General features: G+C 39.6%; 1 protein-coding gene across 3 annotated transcripts in view; it reads left to right on the top strand.

Moving 5' to 3' along the window:
* Nucleotides 1-17,312, top strand: part of LOC109030272 (kin of IRRE-like protein 3) — a 616,549-nt gene that overhangs the window by 29,364 nt on the left and 569,873 nt on the right. For all 3 annotated transcript variants that reach the window (XM_072303754.1, XM_072303753.1, XM_019041151.2), the window contains exon 2: nt 1,770-2,110. In XM_072303754.1, the coding sequence (XP_072159855.1) occupies nt 1,990-2,110 (121 nt within the window). In that variant the 5' untranslated portion in view covers nt 1,770-1,989. The remainder of the gene's footprint in view (nt 1-1,769; nt 2,111-17,312) is intronic.

The raw sequence follows: 17,312 nt of genomic DNA, 5'->3' as shown, positions 1-17,312 counted from the left end.
CGAAGCTCGGGCCACCCACGGCCAGGATTTTAATCGTTGAGGCGCAATGTTGCTGTCGCATTAACACAGCACTAATTGGTTCCCGTTTTTACATTACACGCAGAGCTTGTCGGATAACATACACGCTCCTGGCTCAGACATATTCCCCGAATCCGAATCCGACTTCCGGTCGGACAAGGCTTTTTAATCATAAATGCTCATCGCCCCGCGTTTTTGATCTCCGATTCGAAAAATACTCTTTTCACCCGACCTGAATCCTCGTTCCCTTCGCTGCGTCGTCGAGGATTGCTCAGTTTTGCCCTAGAGACGGAACTAATTAGGAGTTGCTTGAAAATCAGGGTGTCTATAACGAATACGAGAATCGAGGTATGTCAGGGAATGTTTTAGGTGTCAGAGAATATTTTAGGTGTCAGGGAATTTTTTAAGTGACAGGGAAATCAGAGAATACGTCTGGGAATCCGCCAAATTTTGGCATGTCAGAGAATTTAATGTTGCGAGCAATTTTTGTGTGAGGGAATTATTTTTTCCGCCCGTCAGGGAATTTTGAATTTTTCTCTAGTTTTTTGGCTGTTTTTTTTTTTTCAGGAAAATCAGGGAATTTTTGTTTTGAAAATTGTTAGATACCCTGCTTTTCACGTGACCTGTATCCTCATTCCCTTCGTTGCGTCGTCGAGAATCGCTTAATTTTGGCTCTAAAGTCGGAAGTTATAAGAAGTTGCTTGGATTAGGGTGTCTAGAGATCGAGAAAACCAGGAGAACCGGGAAATGTCAGATAATTTTTTTTCGGTGTTAGGGAAATCAGGGAAAATGTCTGGGAATCCGCCAAAATTCGGCATGTCGGGGAATTTTATTTTGCAAGCGATTTTCGTGTCAGGGAAATCGAAAAACACAGATTTTTCGGAAAGTATTTCGTAAATATTACTCATGCCGAAATTTCCACCAAAATTTCTACCAGAACCTCTGCTAGTGTCTTTTAAATTTTAATAATGAGACAGAAATATATCGCATAAGTTTAGGCGTCATATATTTTGCCCTATTTATTACATTACATCCCTAAAACGTGGAAATTGTTTTACTTACATCTAATACGTTCAAATGTGTCGAAAATCAGGATTTTTTCCTTCTTAGCAGAGAAATGTCAGGGAATTTTGAATTTTCCCCCGGTGTTTGGCCGTTCTTGTCAGGGAAATCGGGGAGTCGTCGGGTTTTTTTTTTTTTTTTTTTTTTTGAAAATTTCTAGACACCCCGGAGTTGGAACTAATTAGCAGTTGCTTGGAGATGACAATTTTTCGTAATCATAGTCATTTCGTAAAGAACTTTTTTTCCAGGAAATCCCATTTTATTGTGGCTCATAGAGGTCTCACGCTTTTAACGCTGCATCCAAAAAAGAAAAATTTTACGAAATCCGAGTAAAATTTAATGGTTTAACCTTTGGAAATAAATCCTTAAAAGATATTTAAATGATTCGCTCCGGCAAAAAATGGAAAGTAAGAAATATCATTAAATTACAGCGCTTAATATATTGCAGGTTTTACTGATTATATGATTAGGTACTTACAAACCTAAAAGTTGGTCAAATTAATAGAATTTTTTCTTTTGTACTATTCATTTGCGGCAGTCATATAGCGGCGAGTGGTAACCATAGTGATCTGCTGAGATCTTTTTTCGAAGTTAAACCGATTAATTTTACTCGAATTTTGTTGAAAAAGTCTGTTTTTCTGAATTTTAATGCAAAAATTTGACTAAATCCTTGCCTTTTTGTGTTTCAGGTTGCCCAGAAGTTCAGAAGTCGGAACTCAGCAAATCAGTAACAGATTTCGTTAGTTATTACGTCCAGTCGAGCAATAATATAATAGATTCGCGATGAAAAAAAAGAAAAATACGTTCCTGATTTTTCGCAGTAAATTGTGTGAGGTTTCCGGTTGTAAGTAGAAAAAAAAGTGTGCGAGGTAGAGAGAGAAATCAATGTAGAGGGAGATTATGGTTTGAATGGGGGAGTGTTGGAATCGGCTGATTGTGATGGGCTGCCGGCTGGTTTTACTCCAGTTCCTGATCATAACCAGATGCTGTCTCTCCGACTCCGGCTGGGATGATTTCGACGATGATCCAGGTAATCAACCTCACTTTTCTCCTGATTTAATCGAATTATGTTACTGTCAATTAAAAGCTCATTATCAGTAAGGAAAAATTCTTCAATTTTCGTTTAAAAGGTTTCAATTTTCGCTCAATCGTTATAAAGGTTTCTTTTTTGAAAACACAATTTACGGAATAGGGGGGTTAAGTCATGGAACGATTAAAATAATACGTCAAAAATTTGTAACATCTCGTTTAGGGGCCGTCTCTGAAGTACGTAACGCTTTAGGGAGGAGAGTGGTTGAGGAGAGCGTTACGCCATTTTCTTCTTTCGTGTTAAAGGATAGGTACCCACGTCACAAAAACATTACAAGGAAGGGGAGGGGGCGTCGAAAATGCCGGAAAAGTGTATTCCGTAATGAAGGGGTGGCTCCTAAATTTTTATATTTACTTATTCCAGGATGTCTTACATCCGGTGTTGGATAACTTTGAATGCTAGGGAAAAAGTGTTCACAGATGCGGTTCATTTTAAAGAACACAAATTGGATTACGCTTAAAGCACGTTAATGAAAAGGTTTAAACATTTCTGACGTGTTCAACTTGATTGTTGTCGCGGTTTTATCTAAAGAAAATCTACCTACTCATCATCCTTTTTATGCAATAGATTTATTGAACGAAGTTGAACTACATGCATTATCAAAATTAGTAAAGAGAAAAAATCGTTACTGAATTATAGAATGAGTTAACGAAAGTAATCGATGCACTCCGTTTCAAACGTAGAAAGGAACGCCATCGGATATTGATGAGTTCCGGATCGTATTTCTGCCTTCAAGATATAGCAGTCTTGCCAGGCTGTAGCTGTGAACACAACGGAAGCCAAAACGCCTTCGATGTTTTGTGTAGGCAACCCGGGCATCCTCAAAGCTCGAATAGTTGTATCAAGAGGTTTGTTAACTCCTCACAATCTAATGGCATCAAGAACCTTAAGAACGGCTCTGTTGTGCTAAAGAAAAACGGCTTTTAAGCATTTAGAAGTTGCCAAATTTCTGCGTCTAGAAATTCCAATCATAATCCTTAAAATTTTAAGGAACATTAAATGACATTTTGAATAAAATTCTCGAAAAGTATAACAAGAAAATCATTCGAATTTTGCACAGACGAGAGTGCATTTTCCAATATGTATATTTTGTACGTACGGTCATTTTACATTTAATGCTCACTTCATGAAACTGTCACATGTTTTTTTTTAGAAATTAATGAGGTTTTTTTTTTACTCTCGTTTTCTTCTTTTTTTGCTGATCACATGGTAATTGAAGGTATCGCTTCTGAAATTGATTTATAAATTGTACCGAAACTTTTGCATTGAAAAGTGGACATTATCTTTGCCGTGCTATAGAAAAGCGCTTTATGAACATTTAAAATTTACTTAATTTTCAGTGATAAAAGAAGGAATTTTTAAAGAAAACTTCCTTCTTTCTATTTTTCAGAGAATTTTGTTAGCAATTTAAACCGGAATATCTGAAAATTTCGAGGAAAAATATTTGTGACTTCCCACAAGAACAAATGTACCAACGCGGGTTTAACAGTCACTGGATAAATTCATAAGACGCTTTACCTCAGCACTCCAGAGGTTATGATCGCAATGCCTTTCACTGTAGTAAGAGAACTCCAAACTAAGTCACAGACAAGGAAGTTGAAGTTGTGAGCCTCCGTTTGAATTAGCATTCATGAGAAAAATGTTATGAATTCGTAAGAGCCGCTTAGTCATTCAGATCGTAATGACGTTATAAACGGACTTTAAATGGCGGGTTGTAGGCTAATAAACGACAAGTTTACACCTGTAAATCACTAAAACTATTCGCCCACCCGCACGATTATGAGCTCTGACTTAATCACTCGGGAACAGTGTTGCTAGATTTTTCGGTGATTCTTGTGTGCCTCATGACACTGAACAGTTGTTACTTATTTCTATCTTGAAATTTTTTAGTACTACTCTTAAGAGTGCATTTTCAAGTGAGCGATATTTGTGGAATTGGGTAAAAAAAATCGGATTCTGATATTTGGACGGAAATTCCCCCACCGGTCTTAATGAATAAAATGCACGCGGTGTTTTTATTTTTTATCCAATAGAGAGCGTGAAACTACATTCACGTTACACTATTCCTTGCCCTCAAAAGTGCAGAATATAATTTCCAACATCGATTTCTCAAAATTACGGGTTATTTTTGAACTGAAAACTTCAAATCACGATTAATCCGCCTTTTTTTTTTTTTTTTTTTTTTCAAAAAATGTTTGTAAACCAATTAATGTTTCTAGGCTTTGATTTCCGTAATGTTATATGACGTGTGTTGAACACCAGTCCAACTTGACAAGAGTTCCAGCAACCAAGAAACGTTCCTCAGAAATATATTGGAAATAGTCTGATCTTAAAGAATGGATATAATAATGTGTAGTTCTTGGGATGACTTTTATTTGCTCGGAGTTTCCTACCATCGATTTTCCTGTAGAGTTGGTCGATGACACAATTTGTGATAAAACTCTAAACTAACCGCTTCAAAATTCTTGGTACCTCTGAAAAGACCCCTAACCTATTTTGTCATCTACTGTAACCACACGGGAACGAGGCTATAATCTCGTTAGTTTTTACGTTTATTCGTCTTCTGGTTTACAAAAGGGCTGTAAAACCACGGGCGTTGTAGGGCGTTTTATCGTGAGGAATGGGTTATTATAATCGTAATATGCGAGCATGGTTTTGTTGTTCATTTCGTCTGAACAACATACTTTTCATTAAAAACGTGACCGTTAACCAATCAGTTATCTAACATGATGGCCAGTATCGGAACTAAGCTACACAACCTACCAATTACAAATGCTCCACTACAATTGAGCTTGTTCCTGTTTCATTTTCTAAGACAATATTTCAATAATGAGCGTGTAAGAGTCCACATCAAATAAGTTTACGATTTAGTGCGACAGAAGATTCGGCATCTTGATTATGGTCATCTTAATTACCATTTTATTTGTTTTAAATGCTGAATTGAAGACAACTACTCACCTTTCGTACTCTTAAAGTGAGCAAACTGATTTGGAGTGAACTATAATGACCTCTTGCGATACGTTTGTCAACCATGTTTGGAGTTTGTGGACGGTGGCGACACTTGTTAACCGGAATCTGGCGGCCGGCTATATTTATACATAAATTCTAGAGGTTAACTAATGACTCAAACGTTTGCTTTCCCGTGCTGTAATTAGCTACACGCGAGCCTTAACTTTTGAGCCCTCGCGCCGCACGGTGGATCGAGTCATTGGAGGAGGTCGGACAAAATTTGGAAACTTCAAACGCTTATAACTCCGTTCATACAAAATTTTGAGGCTCTGAAAGTGGTTTCATTGGTTTCCTCGTGAAATTTTCTTCCTGTAGCATCCCTTGAAATTTAAAATGTGGCGAAATAAGCATGAAAATTTGCAGTTTTATTTCAAAATTTCGTGTCCGACCTCTCCGATTGACTCGATCCACTGTGCGCCGTTGCTGCTACAAGTCGTCACTCCGGCCTACAACTTGATTCGGAGAAAGTTACACTTTCCGTTCGTTGGACTAATGTAGCCGGAGACAATATATTTTAGATACACTAAAAAGTTCGGAGGTCACGGTTATTTTTCGCCTATAGCGATGATTAATTAGCAACTTGTTGAGCAAAACAGAAATAAAATTTGCCGAATATTGATTGATGAATGTGAATTAGGACCGCTAAACAAGTTGTTCAATTTCTTGGTCATCGGGTATCATCGCGCAAATCTGAGATTTGACTTCCAAAAGAAATATTTTTATCTTTACGTATGATTAATTTTTATCAATAGTTAATTTAATCGGCTATTTTAGGTTTTTATTCGTAAATTATAATCAGTTCTTTATATACCCAAAATTGAATTCCATGTGCAATGATATTGGTATTTTTTAATACGGAACCATCCATAAGGAACCACTCAAAACTACTCCTAACTCACTTTTGTCCAAAGTGTGACTTAATTCCTCCCTGCATGTTTAATGCAGCTCAAATGTCGTAATCTTTTTCACGAAAAAGTTTTCCGCGTGTTTTATAAGCGGTTTCCGACGATCATACCCTCATAATTTTGTCATTATGACTTTGAATTTTTCATCACGAGGAACATCATGAGAATGCGAAAAAATGGCCTGAACTCAATTTTTTACAAAATATCACGTAACAGGCTCACACATTGTCCACACAAGTGAATTACTAACTAACCTTAAGTTTAAGTTGATTTTTGTACGAAACACAATGAAAACACCAGCACAACCAGGAAATAGCCGGATACTTGGATAATTTGTTCCACTCTTGCCGAAGATTCACCGAATCATCGGGTAATTTTTTTCTCCGTGCCTCCTCCCCCCCCCCCCCCCAGACCAAAAATTTGAAAGATTTTCAGGTTGGCGTGAAGGTTCTTTCAACGCGGTTCACGGTACTCATATCCGAGGATCTTTTAACACCGTTCTTTGTCTACGCGGGGTAGTAACCCTTTACACTGGAGCTCGCTTAAAAATTTCATACTCAAAGAAGTCTCGTTTAAATTGGATACGAGCAGTAAATTAAATTCAGTTTTTTGCCCGGGAGGCAAATTGGCTTAAACCTGGTGGGAGCGACGAAAATGGGATTCCACAAAGCGCGGATGCGTCGCGTTGTGCCCTCGGAACACCCGAACCGGTGGCGTGGCGCGAATTGCGATATATCGATTGTTATGCCATTTAAACCTATGCTAAAGAATCGACTATTAAGGTGTTCGCTTCGAACACCCTGTCTATCGATCCTTTTCCATAGGTTTAAACGGCACCACAATCGATATATCGCAAAGCACGCCACGCCGCCGACCCGAATCGTGCATTTTATGATTTTTCAGTAGCTCCTAGCTATCCCGTCAAACTCTCTCTCTCTCTCTCTCTCTTTGCACTCGATAAAACTCGATTTGAAGCGCAGCAAATAATTTGCGTATTGATTTAAATTGCGATTTATCAATTGTTATGCCATTTAAACCTATGCTAAAGAATCGATTATTGAGGTGTTCGCTGCGAACACCCTGCTTATCGATCCTTTTTCATAGGTTTAAATGGCATAACAATCAATATATTGCAATTCACGCCACGCCACTGAAAGGAATCGTGCATTTTATGATTTTTCAGTAGCTCCTAGCTATCCCGTCAAACTCCCCCCCCCCCTCTCTCTCCCTCCCTCCCCCCTCCCCCCCTCTCTCTCTCTCTCTTTGCACTCGATAAAACTCGATTTGAAGCGCAGCAAATAATTCGCGTATTGATTTAAATCTAATAATATTAGAATCGCAATTATTTACTCAACCGAGTCCGGTGCGGCTCGAATGAACTGAACATCTAACTGCGATTCTGGGGAGAGAGAGGCGACTCAACTCGTACGTGGAATCGCGCTTTTATTCTCGTGGAAACACGCCGCATGACGCGAGTTCAATAATTTTTTGGGGCTGGACTTTCAGCTGTAACTATAATATAAGCAGCGTCGATTAATAAGGAATCGAATATGGTTCGTCCTTGATCGACGCTAAAATGAAATATAACAGCAATAAAAAAGATATTCATTTCGCATCGTACTTTAGTGTAGCGACTCGTAATAGTACCCGAGGAACGTAGCTCTGCGGGCAACAAAGTCAAAACGCCTTCAATTTTTTGTTATGCAATACGGACATCCATAGAGTACGTATAGTTGTATCCAGGCGTTCAGCCCCAAGCCGCGTTTTTTAGACGTTCCTTAAAAGGCTCCTGTCCTCAAGCAGTCCCATATCGATGGCCAAAGTGCGAAACCACGTACCTCCATTGCACTGTTACAAAATTTCCCGTTTTATTTTTTTTTTTCGAGGAAAGATAAGCTGACTTTATAACTTGTTTATACAGAATATTCTGCTGACAGAGAGAAGAAGTCAATAAAGTTTTCAAGAAATAATGTTGACTAGTTTTTTAAAGAAAAAATAAAGTTTGATAGGAAGTCTTGGACATCGCAATCGGAGAGACGTATCTCGCACTTCGGCAATCGATATGATTAACATTGTGACGAAGGGAAGTCTAAGATGGTGAATAATATCGGACAAGGAATGCACAATTTAAGGATTCTCGAGTAGAAGTTACAATATTATATTGAAGAAATAGAGCCTTGAAAGCAAGGGATAACGACTATCTGCCTCTGCAAAAAAATGAAAAGTACAAAAGAGAATGTTCTTTGATTTTTGCAAACTTTAAGGTAGATGTGAGCCTACCTTATACTTTTCAAAACCTGTGAAAGTTTTTCTTTTGCATTTTTAATATTTCGTAAGGGCAAAGCAATGTAGTCCATCGCAAGTCTCTAATTCCGAAGTTTTTTATCGGTACTCGTTAAAATTGTCCTTTCCTAGTGCGATGTTATTTATCTCCTTAGATGTCCCTCAATCACAATTTAAACCGGATGAGGCCGCCGTAGGTAGAAACAGCTGTCTAAGAAACGACTGTAAGTACGACTGTTGACTTTAGAATTTCCTAAGATGGTGACAACATGGCACATATCTCCCCTCCTACATCCGCACCTGCATAGCCGATTTACAGAGGTGATCTCTTCGGTATTGTGACGATAGTTTGCCATTTACAGCTTCAACTCTGAGAGTTCGTTGTCTATTTTCTGCTCTCTGTACTTCTCAATTTCCTCAGTGGCAGTTATGCCTCTCCTTTTTCGGATTGCTTCTTTCGGAGTGAGTTTAAAGGATCCGTTTTCCAATCCATCAATAGAGGTACACGCATTTGTTGATGCATTTGCTCACACTAAGGCTCTCGTCTATACCTCTCTTCTCTGTTCGGACCGAAAGTAAAAACGGTGAATGAAGAAAAAGAACACGAATCAATAAGTTCACATAAAACGCATATCTATTTGACTGTAACTGAAGTACTGCCATCAACATCAATTATGTAGCTAATTGGGCAGTACCAGGGATGAAGAAGTTGAATAACAGGTTTTTAATATTTGTTTTTCAGTTTTTCAAATACAATTTTTTCATGACATTTTTGTGGAAAAAATGAACACTAGAGCTCATTTGTCCGCCTCATTTACGTGTCGATGTCCATTTGGGCGTATTTCAATCAAAAGGAGTGTACACATACCGGCTCCTGCTCTGAGAATCCTTAAGAATACATGCATGAAGCAGCTCATATCGATATAGTCCTTATTTATTTTTATGCGTCCATTTGTTTCGTAAAATTCTTCAGAAACCTTGCTTTCCTCTTGTTATTAAGCACGTTTCATTCAACTTTTTTTCCGATGATACCGTCAAGGAAAAGACCGACGAACCATCATCAGACAAGGCACGAACTATCGGACTATATCAGTCCACCAAGTCTGTAAGTCTGTCTGTAAAAGCTGTAAGAGCCTCGCCGTTATGTGAATCATTTTGTATGCACAATAATTGAAGCCAATAGTGGATATGCAAAAAGGGCATTCCTAAGTTTCGGCATCTTAGAATTTCCGCTGACGTTTCACCTCTTATAAGTAAAGGGTATTTCTGGAATTTGTTGAAACTTTTATTGAATTTTCTTCATAATTTTACAATGCTGGAAACGAAAATTTGCAAAAAATGAGTGGGGATTCAGAAACACCGCAACCAAGGAATGCCAGTTTTGCACCCGACGCCTCAATTATTAAAGAAATTACACACTGATGCGGAGTGCTTTAGTTTATACCTCAGCCTTATTATTTCCATTGCGACACCGAATCATATAAATCTACTCCCGCGCGAAAACACAACAGACGCCCACAATTTTCAGACCTGGAAACAATGCAGAAACGATGTAGGAAACTCTTTGAAGCTCTCTTAATCACAATGTAAATCACACCTATAGGCCTCCGCGAAAGAAATGAGCTACTCGTGGAGCGACGCCTCCGACTGTATCAGGGCGTAAGTAATTTCGCAATCACGACCGAGCTATCAGACGGAATCGTCGAATTAGGCGTCAGGCGGAGAAGCAATGATTGTTTAAATGACGGAGGCGCTCTCTCCACCTACCACTCTCGCCCCGCCCCCACCCACGTACAACCGTGCTAAAGAAAAACGCCGTATAAACATTCGAATGTTGCCACATTTCCTCTCACAAAATATTTATTTTTTAAGTAAGTTATGAATATTTTTCCTTGACATTTTGAGACTTTTTAGATCAAATGGAGAATTTGCACACGCAAATTTTATTGTTTCATCTGAGAGTGCCTAATGAGTTGAGTTCGCAGTATTTTTCATAATTTTTCTCTGACATGGGGAATCGGAGAAAAATTGATTTAAAAGTGATTTTGAAGTGATAGTTGATTTAGAAATTGCCGCCTCGTGACGTCATCTGGCGGCATTTTGCATTTAAACACATGTATTTTAGCAGAACAGGTTATTTTGTCATATTTTCTCCAAATTATCCAATTTGAAAACCAAGGATATCCTCGCACTCAGTTTTCCTAGCAGTATCATTTTAAATATAAAATTCACAAAATTTCAGACACCTGCAAATTCTCTATTCGATCTAAAATATTTGAAAATTTCAAGGGAACATGTGCATGAATGTTATCAAAAATACAAAATTTTCCCTCCACTTTCTGATCTCAATACCATACTTCCAAAGTTTTTTCATAAAATTCCTCTCTTTATCAAAGGAATTAATATCCAAATCTAATGTATTATTTCCTTGTCCTACCTTTTAATTTTGTGTACTACCCTTGTGTACTACCCATGTAACCGCCCCCCTTTAAATTTTTCACTCTTCTTCTTCACCTCGTACTCAGTTTTCCCAGCAGTATCATTTTAAAGATGAAATTCACAAAATTTAAGACACCTGCAAATTCTCTATCACGAACGAAATCCTTCGAAAAATCGGAAGAAAAATATTCCCAAATCGTCCTGAAAATTCGAAATTTTTCGAAGGAAATTTGGCAATGCCTGGTGTCTCATACGGCGTTCTTCCTGAGCACGGGAGCGTAGGCCGGTAACTCGCTTCAGGAGCGGATAAAAACAAGGCAATCATTTTAAAACGAGGCAAGTTTTGATTAATACACAGACACGAGCTCGCCGAGACGGAGCACCGGCGAGAGAGACCGGAGTCTGAATTGAAACGGATTTCCCTTTCCGGGGGGCGGGGGCGGGGGGCGGAGAAGGGGGGAGCAGGCGAGGAAACTGGGGTTTCGGGTTGCTGAGTATCACCCTCGATTAATATTTAAACCCCTCTTAAACGACCGGATATTGTGTGTGACAGATAAATATCAGCCCTCCTCCTCGGATTCTGCCCCGAGGCGGCGTTGTCGCTTCTGCCCGCGGTGACGTCATCAAGGATGTTTCACCGATGGAGCAACAGATGACGTCATCAATTTTACCGATGAATAGTCACTACTCTGTCGTGTTACGGAAGAGAGCCGTAAGTGCATATCTGTATGAGCCACGGTTATCACATACTGTAATGTGTCTCGAGGCCTAGACTCCACTGACGCTTAGTGGATCGAGTCAAGCAGAGAGGTCGGACATGAAATTTTTAACTAAAACCGCAAATTTTGATGTTTATTTCGTAAAGTTTTATTTCAAGGGGCGATTTTTAAAGAAAACTTTACGAGGAAAACATTGGGACCATTTTTAGGACCTCAAAACACAATAAAAACGGAGTTATGAGCATTTAAAGTTTCCAAATTTTGTCCGATCTCTCCCATTGACTTGATCCACTGTGTGACGCAGTGGCGTGGCGTGAATGATCAATTATCGATATTTCCCCATTTAAAGCTGTGGTAAAGGATCGATTATCAGGGTGTTCGTTGCGAAACCCTTGTTTATCGATCCTTTTCCATAGGTTTAAATGACGGATCAATCGATGTATCGCAAAGCACGCCACGCCACTGCACTTGCGCTCCGTGACACGGAAGTAATCTCTGCGGGCCTGTTATTGAAATTATGTCAGTACGACAAGACAAGACAAGACGTAGCTCAAAGCCCTATCTTAACCACTCAATATATCGTATTTCGATGCGTTATCGAGCTGCTTCAAACTTCCAATAATCGACACGCATGGGAAGTATCCCTGACCTTCCAAGTTGTCCAATCGTGGGTCACTCCTTGACGGCGGCGTTATACTGCGAGTGGAGAGTGGTAATTGTAAGTCATTTTGCTATATGGAACTACTCGTACACTTTTTGGCTCATTTGAAAAACAACGGATGTGTCATTCATTTCTCTATGGAGATATGTGCTTTTACGTATGGTTCAGAAACGCTAGTTACTTATTGCAAAATGACGTCCGATATTGTCAGTCTGCTAAGAGCGATCAGGTGTTAAAGGAGCGAGTCATTTACGTCGGAGGTACATAAAATATGATTACAGGCAAATGAAATAAAAAATCACAATCCTGAAAAAAATGCACCTGCACAATCTTTGCAACCATTGACAACATGTTTAATGTGTTGAAAATTAAAACTAAGACTGGCTGTAGTTCTGACTTTAGATACTTTCTAAACACATTTCAAGAAGAACTCTTCAATTGTTTAATCTTGATGCACTCTTCTTCTCTTTTAAACAGTAAAGTAACCATTGTAAAATATAATGAACAATTAACAATATCAATTTTTAAGTTTTTTATTTTATACGCCAGAAACCAGGTTACGAAACCACTGTGATCACTAGGTGAACGCTTCCTCCAAACTTTCAAGAATCCACGGGTCAGCGGTCGGCATTTTTACGACCTTCTTTCCACCCTTTAAATCTTATTTAGACTGACGTTTTCCTCTCACTGTTTTTGTGAGTATGCTACATCCCTCCCTCAAAGGGAAAAAGGGAGGGTGGAGTTCTTTTCCCCCTAAAGTATTTTGTCCCCTGTATCTTAAATCGAAGGGGTGAGAGTGGTTTTGCATGTCCTTGACAGCTTGATTTCGGGACTTGACCTACATTTTAAATCAACAAGGATTGCGCAGCCTTTTTCTTTAAACCCAAAATATACCGGCTTTGCTCTTTTGACACGATAAAAAGGTTGCCTTTATTATTCCGTAACCTCCCTTGACCAAGAGCCTTAAGCGAACTTATGCCAGGTGTATTCGGTGGATTGTTCTCAAACATCAAAAGAAAGTGAAAAGAACGTTTATAAAATGATAAGGAACGGTCAATATTGGGGTAAGGAGTTCCAAATTTGATTGCAGACAAAAATTCAAAACACATTGGTTCATTTGTAAATATTCTCAAGTGTCATCATTCCTTGTTTTGGTTGGAGTACACATACAGTACCATGCATAGAGTACTAGACATATGGAGAGGGCAATGACATGTTAAAACATGGAGCTCTTAGGGAGCTCAAAAGGGCAGCCAACATGCTAGCATTAAAAACACTTGGAAAATGCCGCTACCAATCTTCAGATTCCAATATCAAAGCAGAATGGACAAAAATGCTCATACATTTATTTCTACAAAAACGAACAGAGGAGAAGTATCGGTAAGGGTCTTTTTTGGACTCACACTGAATCTCCTCATCTTTGAGATTTTTTGCTCATTGAAGGTTTATATTTTATGGAACGCATCATGCCTTGGTTATTTTCGATCTCTTCTTGAGTCTAGTACAAACTCAAGCATTGGTCTGAAGGCTGATTTCGGCGAAATAAGCTGGTATCGCAGGTTTTCGATTGAATGCCCAAAAATCCGATTCTTCGCCGAAATCGGCGTCAAATCTATGCTTTAGGTCAGTACTAGATCCAAATTGAAACCGGAAAGAGCCAAATCATGATGTATTTCGAAAAATATAGACATTCAATGAGCAGAAAATCTTAAAATTGATGCAATTCAGCCAGGGTGGTCACGAAAACGGCTTTAGCTATATCGATACTATACGCAATAACTACGGAGATTGCGTGTTTCACAAACGATGGATTGTAACGTTTTCAATAATAAATCAATCTGGATAATTTTAGTTGGATTGCCATTTGCAAAAAAGAACCACGAGCACCCCAATGTCGCTAAGATTGTGCAACTTTTTTCAACTTGCAATTATAAACTCATCACCTAAATACGTTTTATCTTTACTACCGATAAACTTGAATTTCAAGCCGAAAATTATCTTTGAACATATAAATTTTGCATGATTTCAGTGATTTTATTGAGAAAAATATAAGTTGCAAAATCCCTAGCAACATTGGAATGCTCTTGGTTCCTTTTTGGGAAATGCAATCCACCTAATTGGCAACATCCTTATAGAGCGGAGCATTGCGAGTTCACGCCTGCCTCGTGTCATCGCACCTTCAATTTCGCAGATGCAACACGGACATCCATCAAGCACGAATAGTTTTCCAAATTGTGTTCGTTTACGTTGATTTTATTTGTTGTGGTGCTTCAAGGTGATTCATTTCATAAGTTGGCTGTCCTTCTGGACCCTCAAAGCTCCATGGCTTACCTTCCAAAATGGAGATGTTGCATGTGTGAGGAATTTGCGATTTGACTGTTGATTCCTATGTAAAAGCTCGCGAGAAACACGATGGTGCCACCGGTTTTCTCTGAAAGCATCTCCCAAGCTCAAAAAAAGCTCTCAAGTTGAGACCAAAATGGAGGGGATATTCCACCCTACCCTGAGAGTCCACCTCTACATCAAAACAAACTCTCCATGCAAAGATAGGGAGCAAATACATTAGCAGGGTTGCCGCGTTTTCAGTTGTGGAGTCCCCAAATAAAATGGCAGTCCTGTCAATGTATTCGCTTCCTATTTTTGCATGTAGAGTTTGTCTTGATGAAGAGGGGGACTCTCAGGATAGGGCGGGATATCCCCTCCATTTTGGCCTCAACTTGAGAGCTTTTTTTGAGTTTGGGAGTTGATTTTAGAGAAAACCAGTGGCACCATCGTGTTTCTCGCGAACTTTTACATAGGAATCAACAGTCAAATCGCAAATTCCTCACACATGTAACATCTTCATTACCGACATGCCCGCACTCTCCGCTTGTAGGCCATGGTACTCCCAATCCCAGGGAATCCTTCACTTCCGAGGGGAAAAAACTCTCTCAACGTACAACCCGCTGACGTGCACACAACCCACACGACAACACCGCGGGGTCCCGCGCCGACTTCAAAGGACCTCCGGGGAGCGTCGACGGAATGGTAACCGTTCGGAGGGACGACACTCCCGTCCTGTCCCTGGCATCTGCGTATCCCTGCGGGGCTCCCGCCTCATTTCCTCCGGAATTATCGGGAATTATAAGTCAACTTCGTCGGATCGGGCGACGCTGTCGTCGATGCAACGCGAGAAGCGGGGCAATAGGTCACGTGACCACCCCCCACCCCCCACCCGACGCGTCATCGCCCGACTCAAACGGATCGCGGGAAGGTGATCCTCGTCCCTCTTGTACCCCGATCCCTTATTATTTTGCTCCTCTCTCCCCCTACCTGTACTTCAGCCACCCCCCTTCGATTCTCGCTTTCCTCCCCCTCCACCTCTCGATCGCTCCCGGGCGCAGTTTGAATATTTTATCGGATTTTAAAACTCGTCGGTGCAGCGCTTTTCGCCGCACCCGACTCACGACTGGAGTTAGGGTAAATCGTCGCTCTTCTGACGTAAGGGCGTATCTCAATTTCCACAAGAGCCTTGTTTTACGCATAAATCCATACTTTCTAGGGTTCATGCGGAAATCGAGGTGCGCCCTTACGCCACGCACAGGAACGACGAAATTTGCCGGATCGAGCGATTAGATATAGATATTTTGGATGGGGTTAAAATGGTAAAGTTTCGATTTTTCAACATTATGTGGCAACAATCGATTGGAATTTTCGGCACGGTTTTCAATCAACTTGTAAAGAATCTGTTTTTGTCCCGCAATAGTAATAGTTTGCGTTGCATCCAACCAATAAAAATAAGCAAATATTTTAAAAAAGTACATTACATGTTCGCGAGACGTGCTGAAAACTATGATCTATCTCGTCAGATGAATCATCTTGTCGCAAAGGAAACGTAAAATTAAAATAAACGATTCCATCTCAGCCAGAAAAAATTGACATAAGGAAGCTTCCTATCTCGAAAAAAACCAATCCCATCGCAAATAATAAATTACCAACGGCTAAATTAATCGTCGTAACAGTGCTGAGCAATATTGCGCCTTCAAATGAGTGACTATGCATCAAAACATCTCTCGTGCTCGAATAGTTGCTCGATGAGTTTGAACCCGACTCTCGCCTGAGTAGCATGCCTGGAAACAAGTTCCTTCATTACTTTTATTCTACAATAGAAAACGTTAAGTTGCATCTTAAACTTGCAGTTTTAAACTCGCAGTAACCGCAACTATTATTAGCTATTGCCGCTTTTCCTTGTTTACGTGATGATCGTGGAAACACCGAAGTGGAACTTTGTAGGTATTATATTTCACTCTTATCGATGAATAAAGTGCAAAATCGCAAGTATCTATACTGCGGTATTTCAAGAGCTCTGCTTCCATTTTATTTTTTCGAAGAGAAACACGTCAACTATATGACTTGACATTTTTACGGAATATTCTGCCAATAACGAAGAAAAATCAGGGAAGTTTTCAAGAAATTAAGTTGACTACTTTTCCAACAAGAATAATAAAAATATGGTGGAACTGCAACGTTGCGAATGACAATATATGATTTGGCAGTTTGATCATCGATATATCGTCACCTTCCGGCCAAGGTATCACAATTAGCTTGCGACGTTTCAAAATTTCAACCGTAATTTTATTTTTATTTTTTTTACAGAGAAATTGTTGGTTAAATCTGTTTGAAAAGTTCACTAAATTTTATCCGCAGCGTAAAGAAAATTCAGTGAAATTTTTGGACAGCCTCCTTGAATGATTTCTCTGTGAAAAAACTAAAATGGCGGCGGAAATTTTGAAACGTCGCATGGCACCTGTGGTACTTTGACCTGAGGGTGACGATATCATGCAAATCCTGTCCAAGGGTCCGTTTCGAAATGTCACGTATTCGAAGAAACTCGGCACCCCGGTTCAATTTTGCGAAGATTGTTCAGACGACACCTCTCAATTATCAGCAATTAATTCAGTCAGGATGTTGAGGAGCGGTTGCGTGGTTCGGGAATCAACCCGCGGCGGGATAATATCCCGAAAATTAATAAGCTGGTCGAATAGGGATCTTGAATACCGTTCGCGTCGTCATAATTATGAGCTCTTTTAATGACCGGTATTAATTTCTTATTTGCTTTTGTTTCGGGAGACAAACAAACCGTTTAT

This window comes from Bemisia tabaci, chromosome 8 (assembly GCF_918797505.1).
Source record: "Bemisia tabaci chromosome 8, PGI_BMITA_v3".
NCBI classification, from domain to species: domain Eukaryota; kingdom Metazoa; phylum Arthropoda; class Insecta; order Hemiptera; family Aleyrodidae; genus Bemisia; species Bemisia tabaci.
This window is presented reverse-complemented; position numbering and strand designations above follow the sequence as displayed.